Source organism: Danio aesculapii, chromosome 6, assembly GCF_903798145.1.
Source record: "Danio aesculapii chromosome 6, fDanAes4.1, whole genome shotgun sequence".
Lineage (NCBI taxonomy): Eukaryota > Metazoa > Chordata > Actinopteri > Cypriniformes > Danionidae > Danio > Danio aesculapii.
The window spans coordinates 22175321-22194007 of NC_079440.1; the positions used below are offsets into that span (position 1 = coordinate 22175321).

The 18687-nt window shown below is 40.0% G+C and overlaps 1 protein-coding gene and 1 long non-coding RNA gene across 4 annotated transcripts; both read left to right on the top strand.

Annotated features, from left to right (window-relative positions):
• Positions 1 to 13080: 13080 nt before the first annotated feature.
• LOC130230657 (uncharacterized) lies at positions 13081 to 13684 on the top strand. Of its 2 annotated transcripts, none has more exons than XR_008837968.1 (3): positions 13081 to 13151; positions 13344 to 13443; positions 13554 to 13684. It is a non-coding gene; the product is annotated as an uncharacterized LOC130230657 (long non-coding RNA). The 2 variants fall into 2 exon arrangements; XR_008837969.1 differs by having other exon boundaries at positions 13115 to 13192.
• An 813-nt stretch (positions 13685 to 14497) lies between these two features.
• On the top strand, positions 14498 to 18175 carry LOC130230656 (uncharacterized). 2 transcript variants are annotated; one of them, XM_056459786.1, is made up of 3 exons: positions 14498 to 14734; positions 14817 to 14944; positions 15490 to 18175. In XM_056459786.1, exon 3 carries the CDS (start codon positions 16069 to 16071, stop codon positions 17821 to 17823), a length of 1755 nt encoding a protein of 584 aa, XP_056315761.1. In that variant the 5' UTR covers positions 14498 to 14734; positions 14817 to 14944; positions 15490 to 16068; the 3' UTR covers positions 17824 to 18175. The 2 variants fall into 2 exon arrangements, with proteins under 2 accessions (XP_056315761.1, XP_056315762.1); XM_056459787.1 differs by having other exon boundaries at positions 15490 to 17720.
• The last annotated feature ends 512 nt before the right edge of the window (positions 18176 to 18687 follow it).

The window sequence follows — 18687 nt, forward strand, 5'->3', positions numbered from 1 at the left end:
GCAAAAACGCCACTCTTTCGCCACAGGAAGCTAAAAATATACGACTTCCTGTTGGGGTTGAGGTTTCGCTCCAAGAGACTTTTTCGTAGGTTTTGGCATGTTTGACGTGTGTGCCAAGTTTCGTGGGTGTGCGAGATTCGTAGCTTGGGGGCCTGTCAGTTTAATTTTTATAGGTGGCGCCAGCAGGTGGCGCTATAACTGTATCGAGTTATTGGCATGTAAGCGTGTTCAGGTCAGGTTGGTGATTAAATGTGTGAGTTTTGAGGCTGATCGGATCATGCATGCCTGAGTTATAACAACTTCCTGTTTCGTGGCGAACCATCAAAGTTTGCGAGGCCGCCACGGACACACCCATCGACGAAAACTCTGGACCTTCACAATATATCATCGCTAGAGTGTTCAGAGGACACCTCTCAAATTTGGTGCTTATATGACCAAATTTGTGGGAGGAGTTTGTTACAATGTAAAATCATGTCATTTCCTGTAGCCAGCAGGTGGCGCTATAACTGTATCGGGATATTGGCATGTAAACGTGTTCAGGTCAGGACGGTTATCAAACGTGTGAATTTTGAGGCTGATCGGATAATGCATGCCTGAGTTATAACGACTTCCTGTTTCGTGGCGAGTCGTCAAAGTTTGCGAGGCCGCCACGGACACGCCCATCGACGAAAACTCTAAAGCTTCGCAATTTAACATCGCCAAGGTCTTTAGATGACATAACCCAATTTTGGTGTCGATCGGATGAAATCCCTAGGAGGAGTTCGTTGAAATACAACGCCTGGAAATTGCAAAAACGCCACTTTTTCGCCGCAGGAAGCTGTAAATATCCGACTTCCTGTTGGGTTTGAGATATCGCTCCTTGAGACTTTTTCGTAGGTCTTGGCATGTTTGAGGTGTGTGCCAATTTTCGTGCATGTGCGTGATTCGTGTGTCGGGGGCTTGTCCGTATTAATTTTCTAGGTGGCGCTGTCGAGTCATTTTGCCACGCCCACTTCCGAGACCCATATCAGCCGACCATTTACGCCGCGTTTGATGTGTGTGCAAAGTTTCGTGACTTTTCGAGCACGTTTAGACCCTCAAAAGTGCCCCGATTAGGGGCGGAATAATAAGAATAATTAAAGCTGCAAGCAGCGATGATAGGGACCTCGCACACGGGCTCACCGCCGCCCGGTGGCCGTAGGACGACAGAGAATCGCGAACAATAATAGTTTAGGCCGATACATAAAAAAATCTGAGAAAATCACAGATTTATGCCAAACTTGCTCCCGTCAGCAGGTGGCGCTATGACTGTGACTGAATATTTTCATGTAGATGTCTTCAGGAGTGGAATTTTATCAACCATGTGAATTTTCAGGCAGATCGGACTTTGTTTGGCTGAGTTATAGGCAATTTTACTGTTGCCACCAGGTGGCGCTATGACTGTGACTCAAAATTGGCATGTAGATGTCTTCAGGAGAGCAATCTTATCAAACATGTGAAGTTTTAGGCAGATCGGATATTGTTTGGCTGAGTTATAGGCAATTTTAGTGTTGCCAGCAGGTGGCGCTATAACTTTATGGAGTTATTGGCATGTAAACATGTTCAGGTCAGGACACTTATCAAATGTGTGAGTTTTGAAGCAGATCGGATCATGCATGCCTGAGTTATAACAACTTCCTGTTTCGTGGCGAACCATCAAAGTTTGCGAGGCCGCCACGGACACACCCATCGACAAAAACTCTGGACCTTCACAATATATCATCGCTAGAGTGTTCAGAGGACACCTCTCAAATTTGGTGCTTATATGACCAAATTTGTGGGAGGAGTTTGTTACAATGTAAAATCATGTCATTTCCTGTAGCCAGCAGGTGGCGCTATAACTGTATCGGGATATTGGCATGTAAACGTGTTCAGGTCAGGACGGTTATCAAACGTGTGAATTTTGAGGCTGATCGGATAATGCATGCCGGAGTTATAACAACTTGATGTTTCGTGGCGAGTCGTCAAAGTTTGCGAGGCCGCCACGGACACGCCCATCGACGAAAACTCTAAAGCTTCGCAATTTAACATCGCCAAGGCCTTTAGATGACATAACCCAATTTTGGTGTCGATCGGATGAAATCCCTAGGAGGAGTTCGTTAAAATACAACGCCTGGAAATGGCAAAAACGCCACTTTTTCGCCGCAGGAAGCTGTAAATATCCGACTTCCTGTTGGGTTTGAGATATCGCTCCTTGAGACTTTTTTGTAGGTCTTGGCATGTTTGAGGTGTGTGCCAATTTTCGTGCGTGTGCATGATTCGTGGCTCGGGGGCTTGTCCGTATCAATTTTCTAGGTGGCGCTGTCGAGTCATTTTGCCACGCCCATTTCCGAGACCCATATCAGCCGACCATTTACGCCGCGTTTGATGTGTGTGCAAAGTTTCGTGACTTTTCGAGCACGTTTAGACCCTCAAAAGTGCCCCGATTAGGGGCGGAATAATAATAATAATAATAATAATTAAAGCTGCAAGCAGCGATGATAGGGACCTCGCACACGGGCTCACCGCCGCCCGGTGGCCGTAGGACGACAGAGAACCGCGAACAATAATAATTTAAGCCGATACATAAAAAAATCTGAGAAAATCACAGATTTATGCCATACTTGCTCCTGTCAGCAGGTGGCGCTATGACTGTGACTCAAGATTGGCATGTAGATGTCTTCAGTAGTGGAAACTCATCAAACATGTGAAGTTTCAGCCTGATCGGACATTGTGTGGATGAGTTATAAGCCAAACTACCTACTGTCAGCAGGTGGCGCTATGACTGTGACTCAATATTGGCATGTAGATGTCTTCAGGAGATGAGTCTTAACAACCATGTGAAGTTTCAGGCAGGTCGGACATTGTTTGGCTGAGTTATAGGCAATTTTATTGTTGACAGCAGGTGGCGCTATAACTGTGACTCAATATTGGCATGTAGTTGTCTTCAGGAGTGGATTTTAATCAACCATGTGAATTTTCAGGCAGATCTGACATTGTGTGGTTGAGTTATAGGAAATTTTGCCATTGCCAGCAGGTGGCGCTATGACTGTGACTCAATATTGATATGTAGATGTTTTCAAAAGAGGATTTTAATCAACCATGTGAAGTTTCAGGCAGATCGGATATTGTTTGGCTGAGTTATAGGCAATTTTACTGTTGCCACCAGGTGGCGCTATGACTGTGACTCAATATTGGCAGGTAGTTGTCTTCAGGAGAGCAATCTTATCAACCATGTGAAGTTTTAGGCAGATCGGATATTGTTTGGCTGAGTTATTGGCAATTTTAGTGTTGCCAGCAGGTGGCGCTATAACTGTATTGAGTTATTGGCATGTAAACATGTTCAGGTCAGGACACTTATCAAATGTGTGAGTTTTGAGGCAGATCGGATCATGCATGCCTGAGTTATAACAACTTGATGTTTCATGGCGAATCATCAAAGTTTGCGAGTCCGCCACGGACACGCCCATCGACGAAAACTCTGGACCTTCATAATATATCATCGCTAGAGTGTTCAGAGGACACCTCTAAATTTGGTGCTTATATGACCAAATTTGTGGGAGGAGTTTGTTACAATGTAAAATCATGTCATTTCCTGTAGCCAGCAGGTGGCGCTATAACTGTATCGGGATATTGGCATGTAAACGTGTTCAGGTCAGGACGGTTATCAAACATATGAATTTTGAGGCAGATCGGATAATGCATGCCTGAGTTATAAAGACGTCCTGTTTCGTGGCGAGTCGTCAAAGTTTGCGAGGCCGCCACGGACACGCCCATCGACGAAAACTCTAAAGCTTCGCAATTTAACATCGCCAAGGCCTTTAGATGACGTAACCCAATTTTGGTGTCGATCGGATGAAATCCCTAGGAGGAGTTTGTTGAAATACAACGCCTGGAAATTGCAAAAACGCCACTTTTTCGCCGCAGGAAGCTGTAAATATCCGACTTCCTGTTGGGTTTGAGATATCGCTCCTTGAGACTTTTTTGTAGGTCTTGGCATGTTTGAGGTGTGTGCCAATTTTCGTGCATGTGCGTGATTCGTGTGTCGGGGGCTTGTCCGTATCAATTTTCTAGGTGGCGCTGTCGAGTCATTTTGCCACGCCCACTTCCGAGACCCATATCAGCCGACCATTTACGCCGCGTTTGATGTGTGTGCAAAGTTTCGTGACTTTTCGAGCACGTTTAGACCCTCAAAAGTGCCCCGATTGGGGGCGGAATAATAATAATAATAATAATAATAATAATAATAATAAAAAACGGAGCAATTCCAATAGGGCCTTGCACCGTTTGGTGCTCGGTCCCTAATTAAAGCTGCAAGCAGCGATGATAGGGACCTCGCACCCGGGCTCACCGCCGCCCGGTGGCCGTAGGACGACAGAGAACCGCGAATAATAATAATTTATTATGATACATAAAACAAATCTGAGAAAATCACAGATTTATGCCAAACTTGCTCCCGTCAGCAGGTGGCGCTATGACTGTGTCTCAATATTGTCATGTAGATGTGTTCAGGAGAGGATTTTAATCAACCATGTGAATTTTCAGGCAGATCGGACATTGTTTGGCTGAGTTATAGGCAATTTTACTGTTGCCACCAGGTGGCGCTATGACTGTGACTAAATATTGGCAGGTAGATGTCTTCAGGAGAGCAATCTTAATCAACCATGTGCAGTTTTAGGCAGATCGGATATTGTTTGGCTGAGTTATAGGCAATTTAAAGTTAGCCATCAGGTGGCGCTATAACTTTATTGAGTTATTGGCATGTAAACATGTTCAGGTCAGGACACTTATCAAATGTGTGAGTTTTGAGGCAGATCGGATCATTGCATGCCTGAGTTATAACAACTTGATGTTTCATGGCGAATCATCAAAGTTTGCAAGTCCGCCACGGACACGCCCATCGACGAAAACTCTAGACCTTCACAATATATCATCGATACTGCTTTCAGATGACACCATTCAAATTTGGTGCTGATATGATGCAAATTTGTGGGAGGAGTTTGTTTCAATGTAAATCATGTCATTTCCTGTAGCCAGCAGGTGGCGCTATAAGCTGTATCGGGATATTGGCATGTAATCGTGTTCAGGTCAGGACGGTTATCAAAGCGTGTGAATTTTGAGGCAGATCGGATAATGCATGCCTGAGTTATAACGACTTGATGTTTCGTGGCGAGTCGTCAAAGTTTACGAGGCCGCCACGGACACGCCCATCGACGAAAACTCTAAAGCTTCGCAATTTAACATCGCCAAGGCCTTTAGATGACATAACCCAATTTTGGTGTCGATCGGATGAAATCCCTAGGAGGAGTTCGTTAAAATACAATGCCTGAAAATGGCAAAAACGCCACTTTTTCGCCGCAGGAAGCCGTAAATATCCGACTTCCTGTTGGGTTTGAGATATCGCTCCTTGAGACTTTTTTGTAGGTCTTGGCATGTTTGCGGTGTGTGCCAATTTTCGTGCGTGTGCGTGATTCGTGGCTCGGGGGCTTGTCCGTATCAATTTTCTAGGTGGCGCTGTCGAGTCATTTTGCCACGCCCATTTCCGAGACCCATATTAGCCGACCATTTACGCCGCGTTTGATGTGTGTGCAAAGTTTCGTGACTTTTCGAGCACGTTTAGACCCTCAAAAGTGCCCCGATTAGGGGCGGAATAATAATAATAATAATAATAAAAAACGGAGCAATTCCAATAGGGCCTTGCACCGTTTGGTGCTCGGTCCCTAATAATAATAATAATAATAATAATAAACGGAGCAATTCCAATAGGGCCTTGCACCGTTCGGTGCTCGGTCCCTAATAATAATAATAATAATAATAAACGGAGCAATTCCAATAGGGCCTTGCACCGTTCGGTGCTCGGTCCCTAATAATAATTAAAGCTGCAAGCAGCGATGATAGGGACCTCGCACACGGGCTCACCGCCGCCCGGTGGCCGTAGGACGACAGAGAACCGCGAACAATAATAGTTTAGGCCGATATATAAAAAAATCTGAGAAAATCACAGATTTATGCCAAACTTGCTCCCGTCAGCAGGTGGCGCTATGACTGTGACTCAATATTTTCATGTAGATGTCTTCAGGAGTGGAATTTTATCAACCATGTGAATTTTCAGGCAGATCGGACTTTGTTTGGCTGAGTTATAGGCAATTTTACTGTTGCCACCAGGTGGCGCTATGACTGTGACTCAATATTGGCATGTAGATGTCTTCAGGAGAGCAATCTTATCAACCATGTGAAGTTTTAGGTAGATCGGATATTGTTTGGCTGAGTTATAGGCAATTTTAAGTTTGCCAGCAGGTGGCGCTATAACTTTATCGAGTTATTGGCATGTAAACATGTTCAGGTCAGGACACTTATCAAATGTGTGAGTTTTGAGGCAGATCGGATCAGTGCATGCCTGAGTTATAACAACTTGATGTTTCGGTGGCGAATCATCAAAGTTTGCGAGTCCGCCACGGACACGCCCATCGACGAAAACTCTAGACCTTCACAATATATCATCGATACTGCTTTCAGATGACACCACTCAAATTTGGTGCTGATATGATGAAATTTGTGGGAGGAGTTTGTTTCACTGTAAATCATGTCATTTCCTGTAGCCAGCAGGTGGCGCTATAACTGCTATCGGGATATTGGCATGTAAACGTGTTCAGGTCAGGACGGTTATCAAACGTGTGAATTTTGAGGCAGATCGGATAATGCATGCCCTGAGTTATAACAACTTGATGTTTCAGTGGCGAGTCGTCAAAATTTACGAGGCCGCCACGGACACGCCCATCGACGAAAACTCTAAAGCTTCGCAATTTAACATCGCCAAGGCCTTTAGATGACATAACCCAATTTTGGTGTCGATCGGATGAAATCCCTAGGAGGAGTTCGTTAAAGTACAACGCCTGGAAATGGCAAAATTCGCCACTTTTTCGCCGCAGGAAGCCATAAATATCCGACTTCCTGTTGGGTTTGAGATATCGCTCCTTGAGACTTTTTTGTAGGTCTTGGCATGTTTGAGGTGTGTGCCAATTTTCGTGCATGTGCGTGATTCGTGGCTCGGGGGCTTGTCCGTATCAATTTTCTAGGTGGCGCTGTCGAGTCATTTTGCCACGCCCACTTCCGAAGCCTATAACAAACGTAAATTTTCGCCACTTCTGGGGCGTGTGCAAATTTTCGTGAGTTTTCGGGCATGTTTAGACCCTCAAAATCGCGATTCATTCGGGAGAAGAATAATAATAATAATAATTAAAGCTGCAAGCAGCGATGATAGGGACCTCGCACACGGGCTCACCGCCGCCCGGTGGCCGTAGGACGACAGAGAACCACGAAAAATAATAATTTATGCCAATATATATATAAAAAAACCTGAGAAAATCAAGGATTTATGCCAAACTTGCTCCCGTCAGCAGGTGGCGCTATGACTGTGACTCGATATTTTCATGTAGATGTGTTCAGGAGAGGATTTTAATCAACCATGTGAATTTTCAGGCAGATCGGACATTGTTTGGCTGAGTTATAGGCAATTTTACTGTTGCCACCAGGTGGCGCTATAACTGTATCAGGATATTGGCTCATAAACATGTTCAGGTCATGACTCTTATCAAATGTGTGAACTTTGAGGCAGATCGGATCATGCATGCCTGAGTTATAGGCAATTTTAGTGTTGCCAGCAGGTGGCGCTATAACTTTATGGAGTTATTGGCATGTAAACATGTTCAGGTCAGGACACTTATCAAATGTGTGAGTTTTGAGGCAGATGGGATCATGCATGCCTGAGTTATAACAACTTGATGTTTCATGGCGAATCATCAAAGTTTGCGAGTCCGCCACGGACACGCCCATCGACGAAAACTCTAGACCTTCACAATATATCATCGATACTGCTTTCAGATGACACCACTCAAATTTGGTGCTGATATGATGAAATTTGTGGGAGGAGTTTGTTTCGACTGTAAATCATGTCATTTCCTGTAGCCAGCAGGTGGCGCTATAACTGTATCGGGATATTGGCATGTAACGTGTTCAGGTCAGGACGGTTATCAAACGTGTGACATTTGAGGCAGATCGGATAATGCATGCCTGAGTTATAACAACTTGATGTTTCGTGGCGAGTCGTCAAAATTTACGAGGCCGCCACGGACACGGCCCATCGACGAAAACTCTAAAGCTTCGCAATTTAACATCGCCAAGGCCTTTAGATGACATAACCCAATTTTGGTGTCGATCGGATGAAATCCCTAGGAGGAGTTCGTTAAAGTACAACGCCTGGAAATGGCAAAATCGCCACTTTTTCGCCGCAGGAAGCTGTAAATATCCGACTTCCTGTTGGGTTTGAGATATCGCTCCTTGAGACTTTTTTGTAGGTCTTGGCGATGTTTGAGGTGTGTGCCAATTTTCGTGCATGTGCGTGATTCGTGGCTCGGGGGCTTGTCCGTATCAATTTTCTAGGTGGCGCTGTCGAGTCATTTTGCCACGCCCACTTCCGAAGCCTATAACAAACGTAAATTTTCGCCACTTCTGGGGCGTGTGCAAATTTTCGTGAGTTTTCGGGCATGTTTAGACCCTCAAAATCGCGATTCATTCGGGAGAAGAATAATAATAATAATAATAATAATAATAATAATAATAATAATAATAATAATAATAATAATAATAATAAACGGAGCAAGTCCAATAGGGCCTTGCACCGTTTGGTGCTCGGTCCCTAATTAAAGCTGCAAGCAGCGATGATAGGGACCTCGCACACGGGCTCACCGCCGCCCGGTGGCCGTAGGACGACAGAGAACCACGAACAATAATAATTTATGCCAATATATATAAAAAACCTGAGAAAATCAAGGATTTATGCCAAACTTGCTCCCATCAGCAGGTGGCGCTATGACTGTGACTCGATATTTTCATGTAGATGTGTTCAGGAGAGGATTGTAATCAACTATGTGAATTTTCAGGCAGATCAGACATTGTTTGGCTGAGTTACAGGCAATTTTAGTGTTACCACCAGGTGGCGCTATAACAGTATCAGGATATTGGCTCATAAACATGTTCAGGTCATGACTTATCAAATGTGTGAACTTTGAGGCAGATCGGATCATGCATGCCTGAGTTATAGGCAATTTTAAGTTTGCCAGCAGGTGGCGCTATAACTTTATCGGAATATTGGCATGTAAACATGTTCAGGTCAGGACACTTATCAAATGTGTGAGTTTTGAGGCAGATCGGATCATGCATGCCTGAGTTATAAGAACTTGATGTTTCATGGCGAATCATCAAAGTTTGCGAGTCCGCCACAGACACGCCCATCGACGAAAACTCTAGACCTTTACAATATATCATCGATACTGCTTTCAGATGACACCACTCAAATTTGGTGCTGATATGATGAAATTTGTGGGAGGAGTTTGTTTCACTGTAAATCATGTCATTTCCTGTAGCCAGCAGGTGGCGCTATAACTGTATCGGGATATTGGCATGTAAACGTGTTCAGGTCAGGACGGTTATCAAACGTGTGAATTTTGAGGCAGATCGGATAATGCATGCCTGAGTTATAAGAACTTGCTGTTTCGTGGCGAGTCGTCAAAGTTTGCGAGGCCGCCACGGACACGCCCATCGACGAAAACTCTAAAGCTTCGCAATTTAACATCGCCAAGGTCTTTAGATGACATAACCCAATTTTGGTGTCGATCGGATGAAATCCCTAGGAGGAGTTCGTTAAAGTACAACGCCTGGAAATGGCAAAATCGCCACTTTTTCGCCGCAGGAAGCCATAAATATCCGACTTCCTGTTGGGTTTGAGATATCGCTCCTTGAGACTTTTTTGTAGGTCTTGGCATGTTTGAGGTGTGTGCCAATTTTCGTGCATGTGCGTGATTCGTGGCTCGGGGGCTTGTCCGTATCAATTTTCTAGGTGGCGCTGTCGAGTCATTTTGCCACGCCCACTTCCGAGACCCATATCAGCCGACCATTTACGCCGCGTTTGATGTGTGTGCAAAGTTTCGTGAGTTTTCGAGCACGTTTAGACCCTCAAAAGTGCCCCGATTAGGGGCGGAATAATAATAATAATAATAATAATAATAATAATAAAAAACATTACAATTACAATAGGGCCTACGCACCGTAGGTGCTCGGTCCCTAATAAACGGAGCAATTCCAATAGGGCCTTGCACCGTTCGGTGCTCGGTCCCTAATAAACGGAGCAATTCCAATAGGGCCTTGCACCGTTTGGTGCTCGGTCCCTAATAATAATAAACGGAGCAATTCCAATAGGGCCTTGCACCGTTTGGTGCTCGGTCCCTAATAAAAAACATTACAGATACAATAGGGCCTACGCACCGTAGGTGCTCGGTCCCTAATAATAATAATAATAATAATAAACGGAGCAATTCCAATAGGGCCTTGCACCGTTCGGTGCTCGGTCCCTAATAATAATAATAATAATAAACGGAGCAAGTCCAATAGGGCCTTGCACCGTTCGGTGCTCGGTCCCTAATAAAAAACATTACAGATACAATAGGGCCTACGCACCGTAGGTGCTCGGTCCCTAATAATATAATATAATATAATAGTATATAATATAAATTATAATTATTATAATAATATAATTTACTGCAATAATTAAAATGTTATATAATATATTAGTATAAAATAATAGTATATAATATAGTTTATTGCAATAATTAAAATATAATATAATGTATTACAATAATTAAATAAAATATAATACAATGTATTACAATAATTAAAATATGGTTTTAATAACGGTTGATATATTTTATTTCATTTGATTAAAATCTAATTAATAATATTATAATATTTAATTTTAAATTAATATTACAATTTAGAATCTAATTAAAGGAATTAATAATAATTTAATTAAACTGATAAGAATCTAATTACCGGAATTATAATTTAATTACCGGAATTATAATTTAATTACCAGAATTATAATATAATTACAGGAATTATTCATTTAATTAAACTGATAAGAATCTAATTACCGGAATTATTAATTTAATTAAACTGATAAGAATCGAATTACCGGAATTATAAAATTTATATTAAAAAGGGGCGGGGCTTAAACCAGAAGTGGGCGTGGATGTCATCAATTAAATTTCTTGACACATGCCGCCCCATATTCCTCTCTCTTACATTGCAAAAGTGCTATAGAAAAAAATATTAATTGAATTAAACTCTACGAATAAAGCATGCCATTAAATATTCCTCACATAATAGCTGTTCTTACTTTATATTATTCTACATTCTAATGAAATAGATTACCATGGCTTTGGCTTGCTTGGTTTTGGACAGTGTAGCTGCCTTTCAGTAGATCACTCTTCAACACTGACATTCGTATTAAACTGAAATTAATTTGTTTTCAACCTAAAACTGCACTAACATTCTACCTATTCTATGCTGAATTGTAATTAAAAAAATGCTTTTCCTTTTCATCCACGTAAAGCATTCTACAATGCATAAAGCACTAAAGAAATATAAGTGATTGTATTAGTTTAATTAGAACTGGCAAACAGAAGCACTAATGCACACAGTGATGAAATCCACAGCAGAGGCTATAGTTGTGACCTGATTAAAATGACATCAGGGCTGAAAAAGATTGCTTGGGCAGATGGCTAATCTGAGATATCTCACCTCTGCAAAGCCATAAGAAGAGGAGTGAGACAGGAAACACACACACACACAGACAAAAACATGCGCGCACGCACACACACACAGTATATATCTCCGACATACAGTTCCTCACACAACCATAGCAGGAATCCATATCCCTGTCACAATTTAGGAAGAAGCTCTGTCATTAAGGTTTGAGGTATCTGACAGGAGGGTACGTTTAATGTGATTAAATTGCAGACAAGAGCTGAAATAACCATTTAACTTTAATGTCCTATGCTAATGTTTTGTAATCAGATTTTAAGATGTGAACAATTTTATGTAAATCGAGATTTGTTCTGAATTATGATGAAAACTGATGAAAAATAGGTCTAAAGACCAGGATATCTCTTGTAACATTCAATTTCATAACTGATCAATTTCCTGAAATCTAAAGCTGTCTTGCTAAAAATCATAATTTCTTAAAACAACAAATGTTAAAACAGAAAACAGTTTATTTTTATTGTAGTTATTAACATTTCATACATTGTACAGAAGTTACATAGGAAATTGTAAATGTTTTGACATTCCTATGCACAGTGTTTTGTTTAATACTGTAAATAAACTATAGAATAGTAAGCTTCTTTGCACATTGTCAGTTATCTTCTGCTTAAGTATACTGTTTTAGAGAATTCACTGTTTCTAGTGGCTTCCTGTTTAAAGTTTTTTTTTAGATCTACAAGCTCAGCAGTGCTTTTTAGCATCTCATAAATATCACTAATCCATCACTGACATAGGAGTGCATTCCAACATTCCGTCAGCACATGACAATGAAGATAAGAGCCTGGATTAGCCAAAGGCTATTAAGCAGATAACACATCGATCTCCAAATCTTCCTGACAGAGACAGATGAAGAACATCTAATAAGGGCATACAGTACTAGAGTTATACTTTGTGTACTGGGCATTTACAATAAAATAGAAATCTGAAATTTGACTTGTAACAATCATTTCTTCTATCAGTGCTATTAAACACATCACTATATTACTATAAAATAAAAGATACTAAGTGGGATTTGCCAAGCATATGGCAGGTTTCTTGTAGTGTTCAACAAGTAAATGTGCACAATTCAAAGACAGCGGCCAAACTATTATAACCCGTTTTAATCCTAGGTTTATGCTTGGATTCCCGCTGGTGGCCGACTGACCATGGATTAGTATTCACTGTTAAAAGCTTACTTTACCGTGAAAAGTTTTTAATGCTGCAACGAGAGTCAATGATGTGATTGCTTGCTTCGGTGATAGAACGCACGTTGTGGAATATAAACACACAGATCTGGACTTCCGATGAATGAAGCGACTAGTCTACATTATCGACAAAAACTGTTGTCAGATATTTTAATGTGAGGACATAATCTCACGCGAATGTAAGAGATTGCAATAACAATGTTTTGCCGCCAAGGCGCTATAGCTTAAGACAATACAGTTGTCAGGAAACAATAGAAGAAGACAGCGCGCGTAACGGTTGTCAGAGTGAATGCATGCGAGTTCAAAACAGAGACGGTAATATGTTTATAAATCTCCCTCCAAGATATCATTGTCTTGTAAGTGTTCTGCAAAACAACTAACGCTAACTTTAAGTTGTCTTTACCTATATATAAAAATATTATTGCCAGAATTACGTATTCTTACAAATTTTAGTCCAATTGTATTACATATACCCAGTATAATGCTTTTCTTTCTCTCTACACCAAGAGTTCAGAGGTAAAGACAATGCTTGTCAAAGCACAATATCAGAACCAAAAGAAGTTCATAAAAATCCCAGAGGCTTGCTTTGATTTATTTCTAGCAGAGGGTGAGTGATAGTAAATATATAATAAGTATATATATTAAGTAAAAAAAGTTTCTATATCATGTGTATCATTAAATGTGAATTTAACAATATTTATGTTCCCTCCTTTGCAGTGAAAGAGAAGTTTTCATTACCACAGGATCTTGTAAGTACAGTTACAGATGAAGCTGGTACAGAGGTGGACAAAGATGTGTTTCCTGATCTTATGAGCACCAGTGGACTGCTTCTTGTCATAAATGCTTTTAATGACAGGGGTGAGTAATAACAATGCAGCTATTGAATGATGTAAGATGTATCTAAGTGAATGCTGCCAATTTTCAGTACTTTACCATATTTTTAATGTGGGTAGAAATATTCCCATAATATAAACTTGTATTGAGTGTTTTTTTTTTTTTTTACAAGTATGTAGACCTGTCTTTTTATTTTGGTCCAGTATTAAATAAACCTGTTGCCTATTAACCTGTTGCCAGTTTTACCAATAACAGGATGCTCCACACCTCAATCATTAGCCAGCTTTGATACAGATACACTCTCTTTAACTTCAAAAAGCAGTGAAGAGAGTGACTGGTTTAGTCCAGTCAATTCTTGTCTGTCATCAGAAAAAAAAAAAAGTAATAAATTAAAAAAAAAAAAAATATATATATATATATATATATACCTTCTGGAAGTTCAGATGATCCTAAAACAGTGGAAAAGGGGGGTCCTTTGCTTGACAGACAGCTGTGTCACCGTGAAAATCAGCTGGACAGTGATCAAAGTCTAGAGGCCATCTCTCTGATGAATCATACAAGCGACCGTGAGGTCATCATGCAGAAGATGAGGGCAACATTTGAATACAGACAGCATCTTGTGCATGATCCAGAGAAATCCTCCACTATTCTCTCGGTTTTTCCTTGATTTCTGGACACGAAAGGATTGGTATAAACTGTCTTTATATATATATATATATATATATATATATATATATATATATATATATATATATATATTATAAATATTTAAAAAATTTTATTGAAATGTTAGTTTCACAGATGTGGTTAAAAAGTGACCATCACATTTAGCTTGTAATATTTTACAGTAATGTAATGTTTTCTACTGATTTCTCAGATTCTCCAGGACTTTACACTCCTGTTCGGGTCAGACACGGCTTCCAGACTGTTGGAAAGGTGGCCAACAGTTTTCATGTCAAAGGTTATCAAGCTAGCAGGAACCTTGACATCTACTCCACTGCTGAAAAGATTGCTGTCCTCTGCCAAACAGAACAAAGAAAGCAGCGAGGCTGAGGATTCCCCAGGTACAGATGTAATGGTTTTGCAGTGAAAATCTGTTGAATGTTATTTTACTGTGCATATTTAACTTTTTACTTGTCTTTTCAGAGTGGGACAGTGACATATCATCCTTTCTTCTGCTTCTGCATTTTTTGTCGCCCCAAGTTTCTGGAAGAAAGAAAACCCAGAAGATGAGCATCTCACAGGCAGTTGACCATCTGGTGGTTTTTCAAAAGGTAAGTAACTGGTGCAATGGTGATGATACAAGGGCTGTAGATATTAAACCTTCAATTAATGCATTAACTTCTCCAGTTGATAATACACTATGAAATAAGTGTAATATGAAGTGCTTGAATTTTGAAATTATCAAAACCTAAACTGGAATTAAGCTTGTTGGCGCTTGTATAATTTCTGTGTCTTTTGATCTTAGTGTTCAATTGAGTTAAACAGATTCAAACTATGACTGTAAGATGCACATATTGCCAGTAAAGCCGGGTCTATAATCACTTGAATATCTGAAAAATCAGGGTTATATGTTCTGTTTATTTAGTAACCTCTAAGGATTTATTTTCTTTGCTTTATTTGGGCTTAACCTGTGAGAGTGCAAGAGATTTACAACTGACTTTGTTAGAGATTTACAACTGATCACAGAACTGCTTCCGTGACAAAATTACATATAAATCACAGCTTTTACAATATTGACAAATTAATTTCATGTTGACTGTGTAGTCATAATGTTAACTGATAATGCTTCATTTGCCTTTTTCTTTTCTTCAATCAGGCATGCCGGAGTATTCAGGAACACCTCGAGACAGAAGACAATCGTCAACCTTACATTCTTGCCATAGGCAGCAGCAAGGAAGCCATCAGTCAGTTCTTCATTGTGCTTGACAAAAAGCTCATCCCGTGTCAAGAATCCTCTTCACTAGCGGCAATCGATGAACTGTTCAAGGTCCATTTTGTGTTCAGTATCAGTTATGATCCTCCACTTAAAGGTTTGTTTACATTTCTCCAGACCACAGTGTACAGAATTGACATTGGCAGCACAAGTGAAAGCCCAAGGGTGAAGGAGCTCAGAGCTAAGTTACTGAATGATGTTTAAATGCTACATCTGTAAAGCACTGTTTGTTACAACTGTAAAATTAATTCGGCACCTTAAACTTGTACATAATTTGTATCCTGGCAAGAGCTGGTTTGTGCACAGGATGGTTGCTCTCTACAATTTAAAAGTTATGCAGGGTTTAAAAAACATTTAACCAGATTTCATTTTAGGGGTGTAGCATCAAGCAGTGATAACATATCTATTCAAAATAAGCATGCTCCAAATCCTGACGAAGCACTTGTGTCTGACACAGAGCAAATGACAGATAATGATGCTCAAGTGGTTGAATGTTCTTCTCTTTCAAAGGATAGTTCAAGGGAAATGTGCGCATCCGTAATTGCCAAACTGCAGGCTAATGGTGTTGCAAACAATTTAATTTTGTCTGTTATTGAAAGCATGAAGGATTTTGTTGATGATTTCCATACTAACTTAAGGGAGAACGTTTTACATGTTGTACCTGTTGACAGCACAACTAGAAGTTCAGTTGAAGAGGTTTTTAATTATTTTCATAATCCATTCTCTGATTTTAATCCAGACACAAAATGGAGAAAATATTTCAGCAAGAAATGGGGAGTTGCTGAACCCACTGAAATTCACTTGGGTGTCAGATACGATTCAAGAAGAAATACGATCTCTGGAATGTATGAACAAACAACAGTTAATGAAACCTTTATTTACATCCCTCTGCTCAAAACTCTAGAGTTCATTTTTAGAAATGAGGAAGTGTGTAAGCTGATTCAAGAAGAAAGGCAAAGTGACATGTATAGAAAATTTTGTGATGGGCAGTATTACAAAAGGCATCCATTGTACTCCATCCGTAATAATGCACTGGAGATTCAAATTTACTATGATGATTTTGAAACAGCTAATCCATTAGGATTTAAACAAGGAATCCATAAACTTGGCTGTATATATTTTGTGCTTCGTAACCTGCCATCACATGTAATTTCATCCTTGATGAACATACATCTAATTTCTTTATTTCATTCTGAAGATGGAAAAAAGTATGGCATGGACAAAATACTTGGCCCATTGATTGATAATGGTAAAGTTCTTGAGCAGAAGGGAATGAAGGTGTCTTTTTCTGAGGAGCCCATTTTTGGTACAATTGCTCAAATTACTGGCGATAACCTGGGTCTAAACAGCATTCTTGGTTATGTTGAATCTTTTTCTGCAAAACATTACTGCAGATTGTGCCTTACTGACAAGGTGTTAGCACAGGAAGTATTTAGTGAGGATGATCCAAGGATGATTTTGCGTAACCGAAACCAAAATGAGAAGCATTACAAGTATCTTGCTGACAACCCCAACGAAAACTCCTGTTATGGTATTAAAAGAAATTCTATACTCAACACCTTGACTTACTTTAATGTATCTGAGAACTTTATGCTGGACATTATGCATGATATTCTGGAGGGAGTGGCACAATATGAAGTAAAACTGCTTTTTGAATATATGAGTTGTAATCTTATACCGGGTGATTCCATTCCTCAAAGACTGTATGCCTTCAGCTATGGTTTTTTGGACCAAAATAACCGCCCAACCAAGGTCAACCTTCAGCACCCAGGAAACAGCATTGGACTTAATGCAAGTCAGACATTGTGTCTCATCAGGAACATCCCTCTTATATTTGGAGATGTAGTTCCAGAGGGAGATAAACACTGGCATTTGATGTTGCTGCTCTTGCAAATTGTTAACATTGTGTTTTCTTATTGCATTTCTGAAGGAATGATTATATTGTTGAAGCATCTGATAGCAGAGCATCATCGATTGTTTAAAGACTTGTATCCTTCTAGAAATCTGATTCCGAAGCATCACCTTATGATTAACTACCCTCCATGCATCGGGCAAAATGGCCCATTAATTCATGTGTGGACGATGAGGTACGAAGCAAAACACAGGTTTTTTTTTTTAAAATTTAAAAAACTTCAAAAACCTCACCAAATCGCTTGCAAAAAAACACCAGCTGGCAATAGCCTATCACTGGGAATCCTGTACATCAAGGGGTATTGATTCTGGTCCTGTTTCAAATGAGTTGTTGTCTGACCTTGAAAAGTGTGATTTTATTCAGAGCAACTCAACATTGATCTCTCTAGTGAAGTATCACTCCTTGGGTGAAGTGTCATGGTACGGAGTGTAGAAAAAAATCTTGTTGTTTGCTTAGATTTGGTTGAGGATGTACTAGTCTTTGGAAAGATTGTTCAAATTTTGATCAAGGATGGAGTTTATTTTTTGGTCTCTTGTATGGAATCAGAGTTTGTTGAACATCTCCATGCTTTCAGGGTTTTTGTACAAGAGCACAGCTTTGTTCTAAAAAAAACAGAACAATTATTTTACTACAAGCCATTTGATTTGCATATGGCAATGACAGTTCATTTTACATTGTTTTGGACTGTTACTTGTAAAGTAATTTTATTGGTGTTCCATGTTGGAATAAAATATTGAAAGAGTAATGTAGTGAGATGTGTTTTCACAGTGAATTTATTATTTTGAAATTAAAATTATTCTCATCTTAGAAGCCTTAATCTACTTAATCGTTTAAAAAGTAAAATTTCTTAAATAGTTCTGTCAACATTTAAGTGATGTAATATTTGATTCCTATAAGCTTGAATAGATTTTTATTTATTTATTTTTTTAAGGTCAACACCGGAACAGTGTAGGATTTTAACTCTGCCAGAGCTTGCAACAAAGTTCCTCCTAGCTCTGTAGCAGTGTTGTTGTTATCTGCATTGGTGTTAATACTTCACTCTTATAGTGTTAATATTTTGACACTGTGTTGGTGTTAAAAGAGGCAACACTTTTGAAAGTGTTGAATTAACACTTTGCGGGTGGTTCCCATATATACACTCTTAAAGTTTTGAAATTAACTCAATTGGT